General features: G+C 35.8%; 1 protein-coding gene across 1 annotated transcript in view; it reads left to right on the top strand.

The window, feature by feature from the left end:
* ZEB2 (zinc finger E-box binding homeobox 2) overlaps window positions 1-11,880 on the top strand; it is a 40,498-nt gene that overhangs the window by 1,807 nt on the left and 26,811 nt on the right. The window contains exon 2 of the mRNA XM_015567149.1: window positions 3,926-3,997. Coding sequence (XP_015422635.1) covers window positions 3,926-3,997 — 72 coding nt within the window. The remainder of the gene's footprint in view (window positions 1-3,925; window positions 3,998-11,880) is intronic.

The following is an 11,880-nucleotide window of genomic DNA, read 5'->3' as shown; positions in this document are numbered from 1 at the left end:
GAAAGAGGCACGAATCTACCTATTGCATGCCAACTATAATAGAAAATTAAAATAAAAAGTCTACCTATATGCTATTGTGATGTCGCAGACTATAAAAATTGAACATAGGCAGAGGAATTGCTTGGTATTCTGGAAGGAGGAAAATAAAAGCACTTCCACTAACCAAAGAAATTAAATGTGGAGGGGAAAAAAACAACACAGGAGAAAAGATTGCTGGCAGTGTGAGTGCGGTATATTTGTTTTCTCGTTGTCCTAATATACCGTGCCAAGTTCTGTACTCTTTCTGTTTCCAATTTTGCTTTCGGTGAAGGTTTCTCGAATCTCAGCAATCCCACACATAAACATTTATCGTTATATCCATTAAGTCTTAAGGTTTTAGATTTTCAACTATGAGGGAGAACTCAGCCAAAGATGCTTGAAAGATAAATACGTTTAATTAGGGGCAGAGGATGATCATTAAAGGAAGTCTGACTGCTGCAGAAGTCATTAACAATCTTAAATGAAATTTTTATTTTTATGATAGCCATTTACATGTATAATAAGAGCCAATGATTCTTGGGAGCAGTGTGACAGAAAAAAGAGTGTGGCGAGAACTCATGTAAGACATACTATTTAAATGAGCTGGTGTTAGCTATTCATATTTGTTAATGAACTAGATATGCAGGGCTATAAGAATGAATGTTCTGATGCTTTAAATTTTAATATCTAGAAATCAAGGGTAAGGACCAATTACTTGAATTTCCACCCTTAAAGGAATAATTAATAATGATATAACAAATGTGCCGCTCCAAACTTCTAAAAAAAAAAAAGTTTAATTTAAAAAAATTAAGATCGGTAATTGAAAAACAGCCCAAACACCAATGTCAAGCTGTAGTAGTGTGTGACCATGGCAGCTTTTCTGTGCTGGCCATGGATCATGATTCTAAATGTTTTAATATACCACAATCCATATGAATGCCTTACAAACCCTGTTAGCACCTGTGGTTAGTGTTGCCTGAGATACAAATGAACAGGCTGTTCTTTTCTCTTACCTTTATGGTAAATAAACTAGCATTCTGGAGTCACAATAATTAAATAAAATGTAAATCCCTAATCTCATTGGGCTATTTGGGCCCAGAAAGTTACCCGGCTATTACCTGTCTATTTCTAATGATTAGTCATGATTTATTGTCCTTTTTTTTATTGTTCCAAAAGTGGTGCCTTGATGTCTAATGAAAAGAAATTGGTCTTAAAAAGCTACTCATTGTTTATCCTGACTCTTAGATAACACATTTTTCTTCTGATAAAATATTTTTTTTATTTATTGTTCAAAACGCACACTACAGACAATAACTCTAATTCTGTTGCTGTTTTATTTAGTAGTGTTTTATCCCTGGTGCCTGGCTGTCTACCGTCCTACCTCAGCACATAGCTTCACTCTGAGATAAGCCCCTCTCCCTTGCTCCTGCTCCCTGGCTCTCTGTCCTTTGTCTGCAGGATGCAGGTTTTGAACTGAAGAGCGCAGTGGAGTTCTTACTGTGCCTTTCCGGTTCCAGCACAATCAGAGTTTTGTGTTTAGAATTGTCCTTGACATTCTTTTGTCCCACAATGGGGTGGACACAGTGTGCTGGAAACCATGACATCATTATCACTGACACAGACTTAAATAAATCACCTGCATCTTGGCCTCTTTCTGCTTATTCAAGGATTCTTCATCTTCAGGAAGAAAGTGTCCTTTATTTTTACAAACCTTCATCCCAAGGGTGACTGGAAAATGCAAACTTTTACAAGTGTTTTAAAAATAAATATACTGTGTGGTTTCAGACACAGTGTGCTGAGTCAGAGGTGTCTTGGAAAATGTTTAAGGTTAGGCGTGAGGCGGAAAGACAGCCAGGACTGCCATTAATTCAGAGGGGATATTCCTAACCTCAGAATTACTATTTTTTTTTCCCTGAGTCTGGGTCACGTGAAACTTAATTAAATAGGCAGATACATAGTGTTTCAAATACATACCTGGAAAGGCATAGTGTTTCATTTTAATAAATTGAGCTTGGAATTTACAAAGAATAGGTTGGTGCTCAGCAAATCGAAGCAAAGTACATTCTAGGTAAAAAGTGACACCATTGCATTTGCACCATCTTTGATAAAAGAGGGTAAAGCTAAAGTTACTACAGAGTCCAGCAGACACAAATTGCCGACTACACATTTGTACACCCAGCATTTAATAATTTGGGAAGCAACCACCTACTGTAACTTCTCTTTACTTTTTCATAAGAAAATGACAATGAGGAAGGAAGTGCAGCAGAAATCTTGAACATTACCACTATTATGCAAAAAAAAATGCTGTTAACTGTTTTCCCCTCAGTGACTTGATCTCTCAGATGGAAAACTTATGATACTTCTGACTCTTAGCTACCAGAAATCACATGAGAAGAACGAGGAAGACACAAAAGCTATATTTATATCTAGTGCTGAACTTCTGAGAAATACCTTAATTTCATTCCTTGCAGAGACTGATAAAAAATATCAGACGAGGGAGCCTTTCACGCGATCAATTATTACAATTGACAATACAATTTTGCTATATATTGAACTTCTACATGTTTTATGCAAAATGTCTCTGTGAAAATAGACCTTCAATAAGAGACAAATCCAGGTCCAAGCATAAATTTAAAGTGGTTGTACAGTTTAAACAAATACCATTCAAATGTTCTGACTGTTATATGTTCAGTGGCATTAAATTAGCATCTATTTATTTTACCTATCAAGCCCATGATTTTTCAGTTCTGAAACCAGAAACAGACAAGCTGCAGGTCACTAACTGTAAAACATCTATTCTAATGTTGCCATAACATTTGCTAGAACTTGTTCTTTTATCAAATGATTGCGACTAAAATGTGATGAGCAAAGGATGATCAGAATAAATTCGGGAACGCGGAGACCCATTTATAAAGTTTCTCTTGTTTTAAGTACAATAATTACCACTGGGAAATATTTATACTGGATCATGTTTGGTTCTCATTAGTACTGTTGTTGTCAAGATACAATTTTTTTAAAAGTCCATGTTTCATTTACGTATTTGGAGGATTTTGAACTGGCCACTGTCCTTCTCTGCCCTCTCACATAAACTACCATTTGATAGGCAGAAAAGTGAAGAATCCTCCTGTTTTTCACACTCTTCCTATTAATAAATATTGCCATTTTAGAAAATGGCCTTTTATCAGGTACGCGTCTTCACCTTGAATGTTACATATCTTCATCTTCATCAGAACATTGAGCTGTTGTTCTATCTGTATGTTTTCCTCAGAAAATGACTCTGATTATCTCCTGGGGCATAAATAAGGAAGGGAGATATTTGCAGAGGGGTTGGGGGAAGGAAGCCTGCTTTTGAAGTTTTTATAAAACAGTGAAACAGGTGTTTTCAATGCTTGTCTTGTAAACTGGGCATTTTGAGTTTTGATATGTAGAATTAGATTTTTAAAAAAATATGCATGCGTAGGTTAGTGCCATACAAAGGGGAGACAGGTCTGAAAATAAAATAAGAAATTCTGACTTGCCTCAAACCATCCAGGGTTCCTAGAGGCATAGCAGCTAGCATGGCTCTTTGTGAGTACAAATACTAGTTGCTTTTGACTCTTATTGAAAAAATAATATCTTTCCCCCTGTTTGTCGCTAGAACTGCCACCAGAAGAAAAGCCCTTCATTTGCCCCAAATAAGCACCTCTGTTTTTCACAGCTTGCAGTAACGCTTAAAGTAAATAAGTTCTTGTGCAGCTAGCACTATTGGATTCATTCAATTGCCTGAACAAAGCTATTGTTTAGAGGTTTACAACAAGCCTTTTCTCTGTTTCCTTTCAAAGACTCTTCCTTGTTCCTGTAGTTGGCATGCTTAGTATAGTAAGCCTTCTTACAATTTTCAAATGCTAAAGATAATTTTCCCCCACAGAAGAAATGAAGGAAGACTATGACACTATGGGGCCGGAAGCCATGATCCAGACCACAATTAACAATGGGACAGGTAAGTGAAGCCGACCCCACCAAGCTCACATTTGCCCTGTCATATGGATCTAGCGACTCGGGGAAAGAAACACTGACCCTTCCATCTGTAATTCCATGATTTCACAATCACGTTAGACATTACACGTCTCCTGTTTTGTTGCAAATTAGAACTCTCTATATTTTGGCATTTTATTCAGCAAATATATCTTAAACCCTTCATTTTCCTGTGAACATTGAGAAAGGTGAAGTGGATGACTAAACCCTTTTAAATCATGAGTTTGGCAAGTTTCTGTAAGTAATTTTTACTTTAAAAGATTGCACAGATAATTTTAAAATCAGAGTATAATATGCCTCATTTAGGCACCACTTGCTATTTGTCATTCAGGATTCAAATGATACAGTGTAATTCTGTTTGTAAAATGTGTTGTTTTTTTCAGCGAGATAAACCAAATTTCCATGAACATCCCTCACAAAAATTGATCACTTGAGTTTTTTTGTATTCTGTCTTTACTTTTAATACTCAGTGCCCTCTAACCCTTCCAGATAATATTGTCTAAGCAAAGGTTTTATAAAGAAAAATTGACAGTTTTAATTCTTTTTAGTGGAGCTAAAAAAAAGGGACAGTGGGCAGGTAGTCAGTGATATTTTGTTTTCCTGGGCTACTGCTGTAGGATGGAGTCTCCAGACAAAGTCCATATTCTGTCCCCCGACAGCAACTTCTCTCACATTCTCACGGCACCAGTGCAAATTTACATAGACTCGCTGTGTTTATCTCTTTTCCTGAATAAGGCTAATTATTGTTGGTGTTTCAAACAGCCCTTCACACTACCATTACAAATATTAGCATAGTGCCCAGTATTAAGGTTCTCTTCCAAAACAACACCAAAAAGTCAAATAAAATCACATAACTACTTCCACTCAACTCACCAATCAAAAAAAAGTTACGGTTTTATGAAGTTTTAGAAGTGTGAGTAATTAAGGTTATATTCATATTTCTCTTACGTTGATGAACAGCATAATAAACCACTCAGGCTGTGCTTCTATTTAGAATGCTTTTATTAATAAGGTACAAGGTAGTAATTCACTTTCTTGGGTATAAAATAAGAAAAATAATGAAAATCTAGCTACAAAAATAAAACTGCACAATATGGGATTTTGGAAAAAGTATAGAATCCTAATATTTAGGTACAGCCCTGGCAGTAACTAGCTTCTGATCCAGGGCAAGTCAGTTACCTTCTTTGGAATTCACTCTCTACACCTGGAAAATAAATAGATTGAACTAGTTGCTTCTTAAGAGTGTTTCTAGTTTTAATAGTCTCTGTTGCAGGGGTATCCTCACCATGTAAAATAGAAACATGAAAAAATAACTTTATATAAAAGCATCATAATAAATACCATAAATAAGATACTTTCTACAATGTCCCAACTCATGAGATCAAATATGGATTCATGTTTCTTTTAAAAATAAATATTAAATTTCAACTTCAAGCATAAATAAATGCTAATTTTATTACCTTTATAGGCAGTTGAAGTGTCACAAAAGTAAATTTATTCCACAAAGTGACAGTTTACTGGCTGTTTTACACACTTAAGGCTTAAAGGGAAATTAATAAAAAGTGTTTCTATTCAGAAGATTTAAAAATCAATTTTGAATGTTCTTTCATCTAGCTTTAAGATGCCTTTTCTCATACTGCTTGCTACTCCTTATAGTTTATATGTATTCAGTCAATAAATAAATCAATAAGTATCCATTGACTGTCTTCCCTATGTTCACTGTTGTGGGTATGTGTGGTAGAAGATGGGTCAGGTAGTCCAAGACATGGTTATTATTTAATTTGGAAGATGAGGCTAACACTCAAAAAATAATAATGAACCGTAAGTGAAAATATGTGATAAATATGCAACAAATATCAAGAACCATAATTATTTCAAATTACGGAAGTAAGAGAAATCCCATCGTGTTAGTATTTAGAAAAGGTTTTATGATGGTGCTGAAACTTGAACTAAGTACATTATCCATAGTCAGAGAGGAGTGAGGAAGAGCTTTCTAGCAAAGGAGGAGTATGTTAGCCAATGAAGGAAACTGCGATATTTATTCAGGGACTAGGAAAAGGATTTGGCCAGGTCCTAGGAGGCAATTCATGGGAAATGAAGTGAACATTTTAAGTTGAAGCCGGCTGATGGAGAACACAAAGCAACAAACACAAGTTTGGGTCATGCTACACTACCATGATTTCTTTGGGGGAAAAAACCAACTAGAAGTCACTGTAGTCATTCAGGTGTAAAGCGATAAAAAGCTTGTCCTAGGGTGGTGACAATGATGAAATTAGCAACATGACCTCTTACGGACCCATTGATTCTCTTAGTGACGGAGTCAAAATAGCTTCAAGATTACACTTTGTGTGTTTAGAATATGGTAATACTTGCTATTTCTAGATAAACAGAAAAAAAGATCCAATTTTGGGGAGAAGACCTTGAGCTGGTTTTTAGACACAAATATTTTCATATAAAGATTAGACAAATATACAGGAAAAGATGAGAATGTCCATTGGAAATGAAGAATTGAAACCCAGGAAATCAGGGCTGGCTATAGAGTCATGAAAATATATTCAGATAGTATTTAATATTTTGGGACGATGAGACTTACAATTGAGAGTGTGTTTATTGAAACAAGTAGAAAGCTGAGGCCAGGGTTCCTGGTGGGCAGAAAGAAAAGTCAAATTCATTGAAAGAAAAAAGATTTTAAGAGAGAAAAAATATGAAATATTCAGAAGGCAAAGAAAGAAAGTTTCAAAGGGGAGAGAATGGTCAATTCAATCAAAAGGTTCCAATAACTACAATTGTGAAAGAATGCTGAGCAAATACAACGAACTTGGTAATTGGGAATGTACTGCTGATCCTCAGTTCATAACTCAGCCCAGTTAGAGAATAAATATATATCTCTTCCCAACTATAAGTTTCTATTTCTTTGCTCTAGCATCTTTTTAGATGCTAAATACATGGGAAATTGAAATAAGACATGTTTTCTGGTTGAAATTACTTATTAATGGGCCATATATTTCTCTTCAACCAAGCCCACTAACCTCCTCTAGCCATCCCAACTTAACTGATATCTCCCTCAATAAACTCTTATAGAACAAATCAGCTAACCTTTCCATAGAGGCTGCAGTGTGTTGTTAATTAATATGTTGTCTTTTCCAAATTAGATTGCAAACTCTAAAAGCCTGGAGTGTTTCTTAGGCTACCACATTGTCTATAAGTGTGCCTTAAAATTAATAGGCTCTAAATAAATGTTTTTATTAATGAATGAATATAGAACTGTTTAACATCAGATTCCATTTTTCTTCTCTAATCAAAGCAGAGCCAGTAGACACTGGAATATATACATTTTTAAAAAGTTGCCCTAACCTGTTTGGCTCAGTGGTTGGAGTGTCGGCCCCCTGACTGAAGGGTCCCAGGTTCTGGTCAAGGACACGTGTACCTTGGTTGCAGCCTCGACCCTTGGCCCCTGTTCGGGCACGTACAGGAGGCAACCAATTGATGTGTTGTATTTTTCTCACATCGATGTTTCTCTCTCATATCAATGTTTCTCTATCTGTGTCTCTCCTCCTCCCTCCCACTCTGTCTAAAAATCAATGGAAAAAAAATATCCTTGAGTGAGGATTAACAAAACAAACAAAAAAAGTTAAGCAATTTTTCTGATAAAAAATTGTTATTAACTGGAATAATTTTTAGAGGGGCAACAAAGACAATGTCTCTAATATTTCTCTCTGAATACTCATCACATAAAATTCATTCCTAACTAAACGTACAGACAAGACCTCTGAAGTTCTTCCTCAATTTTACAAATCTACTAAATAGTAAAGTTTAACTGTATATAAATAAAATAGTCTTTTAGAATCTAAAAGCACCTCCTTCATAATATATTCTGCTGAGTTTAAATCTGTAAGAAGAAGTGGGAAGGTTTAGTTGAATTGAATCACAGAATTCTAAAATTAAAAGTTACACTCCAGAACAATTCCTTAACTGTAATTTGATAGTTGAGGAAACTAGAAAAAAAAAAAAACATGCCACATAGCTAACTGACGGCAGATTTGGAAATAAATCTAAATCACCAGACATATCCTTTTGCCTCAAAAGCGTTCCCACCACTCTGAGGAGCTGATGCTGCTAGAAACGATGGCATCATCTTTGACATTTACCTACTTTGTCTGATTAGTCATTAAACACTATGAATTCTACTGTCACACTGTCATACATCACTTGTATCATTTTAAATCCTCATCTTTCATTTGAGTATTATAATATCTTGCTAACTGGGCCCCCTGTTTTCAATTCCTAATTTCTTTAATACATTCTTCACCCTAGCAAAGTAAGTTAGGAGTTGTTTTTCTGACACTTAGGGCAGATGGATAATTGTAACTCATCCCCCATTCCATTTCAGACCCAACCTTGAATGGTTCTCCATTGGTTTCAGAATGAGTAGGCTTTTGAGCTGAGTTGGTACCTCCATGACCTAATTCCATCTTGCCTTTAACACCACTGCCCAGAATATACCCCAGATTGGGAAGGCTGCTAACCATTTATACACCTTTGCCTTTGCTCATGGTTTTCCTTCAACCTAGGAAGCCATTGTTCTTTCTTAGCCTGAAAGCTTTCTTAGCCTAACAGCATCACATACCCTCTTAAAGGCCAACTCCACCATCTCCATTTCATCATCTCCAACTCAGGATTAACCATTCATTCCTTTGAGAGGTTTCTTATAGGATCTATTTCATTTTCTGTCATATTATATTTAGTCACCTGCAGGTATGTTTCTCCCCACTAAATTGTAAGCTACTTGAGGACAGGAATGGTATGGGGTTTTGGTTGCTTTATTACCATAAATCCTGGAATAGTCTAGGTCAGAAGTTTTGAAGAAATGAGGGAGCAAATGAGAGACAAACAACACTTGCTTTCCCTTTCACCTTTTCAAGTTGACATTTTTGACCCCTTGCCTGAAATAACTAACCAGACAGTTTCATCTCTCATTATTCTAGTCTCCCAAACAAGAAAGACTCGGTTACATTTGTTTGCTCTCTAGCCTTCCTGCACTCCTCTATTTCTCAGTTCACATTTTTCCAATAATTCTTTTCTCATTGTCTAAATCTCCTTCTTAGCATCCTTAATTGCACCTTAATACCTATCGGGCAAAATCCACATTCTTCTCTAGTATTAAGTGCCATCCATTTCATACCAATAATATTTCATTCTTATCAGACCAAATCCTCGGTAGTATCTGGAAAGAATCACATTTAGGCCAACCTGAATCTCTGCCCATGCTTTTCCTTGACACGATAATCTCTCCCTTTCCCTCCAGTCATCCAAATTGTCCCTATCCTTCGGGGCCATCTCACACCCCATTTCCTTCATGTGGTCATCCTTGAACACCCAAACCACACCAATCTCTTCCTGTCTGAAACCCCACCACCCTCAGGTGCGCATGACTAATTTGGGCATGATGCATTGTTCCTCTTTATATTGTTTGCACCTCTTTCACCTACTTAATTTCATGAGGATAAAGCAATTTCTTCAGCTGTAAAGTGGAGGTAGATTATAATGATACCTACCTCATAGGATTGATTGTTGAGGTGATTAAATACATTATATATGTGTATATGTATATATATGTGTGTGTGTGTGTGTGTGTGTGTGTGTGTATATCTTACAAGTGCCCCTCAAAATATTTGCTTTAAGAAGGAAACTATTCCCTGTTTTCCTCAAAGTGGCCAGTATAGCAGTGAATACACATGGTACACATTACGACTGATAAAACGAATAAATGAATAAACAAGTAATTGGTGGAGAAGAAATGGACTCTGGGAAGGAAGCCCCACTAGGGGAAAGCATTCCCTGTGGCAGGGATTAAGTCCAGCATCTTCAGGGTGAAACCAGGATTTTAGTTCCTAAAGTCAAGTTGTTAAAGGTAAAGGACAACATTCTAGTGCAGTGGTTCTCAACCTTGGCTGCACATTAGAATCACCTGGGAATCTTTTTAAAATCCTGATTTCTGGGCTTCATTCTCCAGAAATTCTGTTTCTTTGTTATGGGGTGAGGCCACAACATTAGTAACAAAGAAACAGAATTTCCGGAGGATGAGGCCCAGAAATCAGGATTTTAAAAAAAGTTTCCCAGGTGAATCTAATGTGCAGCCAAGGTTGAGAACCACTGTCCTAAGACCTAAGGTATCACTACTTTTGACAACACAGTTAGATTAGCAGCATAGCAAAACTGACTTATAACAACATAAAGCATTGCAAACTCTGATGTATATTAATAATTTCCCACATTTCATTTAATGTTTCTACATTTGTTTTAACATTTTAAAATTGAAAGAAATTGTACGTTTTAACACATAAGACAAAGCATATATTTTCACAAGGAATCTTACATCTCTCCGATGTTAATCAGACTCAAATTCAGAATGAAATTATTATGTAGAAGTTTTCAGAGTGTGTGAAAAAACTGTTTTCCAAGAAGGTTAGAGAACTGGAAAAACTTAGGAGCATTATAAATGAGTTTGCCTGAGAGCTAGTAGTAACAGGGATCTATGGTAGGTACACAGTGATCATTAGCATTAATGCAGTTTCATGTGCATATCAAGACCCAAATAGGCCCCTGTTGTTTCCTCTTTGAAAGTGTGAAAGTTATATTTACTCAGACAATCTTCTACTCTGGTTGTAAAGGGCTATTAATAACCACCTGTGCCGCTGCTTCCTTTGCTGGGAAAGGAAAAACACCTTGCATCTAGAAACCGGGCAAAACCAATTTAGGTCTCCGTTCTTAATCTTACATAATGCAAGCGAATTATTGTCCAAGAAGTAACCATATATATTGACTCTAGATATAGTCATTAAATGTGCTTCCAATATTTTAAGAATAATATATACCTGCTTTTACATATGAAAGGCAAATGTTGTTTTGGGGTGCTCCAGATTCTAGAGTCAGATAAACTACATTTGAATTTTGTCTCTACCAATTACTAGTTACATGAACTTGAATATATAATAAGCCTTCATTACTACATCACTGAAGTGGAAATAATGATTCCCTGTGTACAAAGTCTCATTGTAGGGATTAAGTGGCAGAGCATTTTTAAAGTACTCAATACAAAGCTTACCATAGACGCTCACCTGTTCTGTTTTGTTTTTGCCTGTCTGCATGTACAAGTAAGATGTAAACTACATTATTCATTAAGAAATACTGTAAATGCATTCTGAACTGTTTTCTCCCTTCACATTGGCTCCTCACAGACTCCTTCTCTAGAAAACAAAAATACAATATTTAACAAACTTAGAGTGGAAGGACTAACCAGTCCATTTTAAGAGCCTTTGCTAATTACATTACTTTGACATCTTGGAAAACTACTCAGACAAGTTTTAGTACAAGTTTCTTTTCACTGTCCTACAATGCATTTGAGGTTAAAATATGAAGATTAAGAAGGAATAGCTTAATTTTCTATCTGACATCATCTTTAACTAGCATCCTTTTTTTAAATGTGGAAGAGGTTTTGGTAGTCTTTATAATGTTTGTATATAATATGATGAAAGCTATCAGAGATTTTCTTTTACTTGGTCACTGATTAGCATCAGGAATCATATTTTTTTTCTTCCTGTCCTTTATAACAGTCAATAAACAAAGAATAAAACATTTGTCGCTTGTTAATAACCACTAAAATACTTACATTCATTCTCTTCAGTCAGAGTATTTGTTTAGTTGTTTAGTGCAGAATTTGAACTGAGGCTTAAGAAAGAAACTTTAAGGAAATAGAAAACCTAATTCCAGTCCTTAAGGAATGAAAAATCTTACAGTGTCAATAGAAAAAAAAACTAAAAATGAAAGAAATTGTATGTTTTACCACGT

The sequence above is a fragment of the Myotis davidii genome, unplaced genomic scaffold (assembly GCF_000327345.1).
Source record: "Myotis davidii unplaced genomic scaffold, ASM32734v1 scaffold560, whole genome shotgun sequence".
NCBI classification, from domain to species: domain Eukaryota; kingdom Metazoa; phylum Chordata; class Mammalia; order Chiroptera; family Vespertilionidae; genus Myotis; species Myotis davidii.
This window is presented reverse-complemented; position numbering and strand designations above follow the sequence as displayed.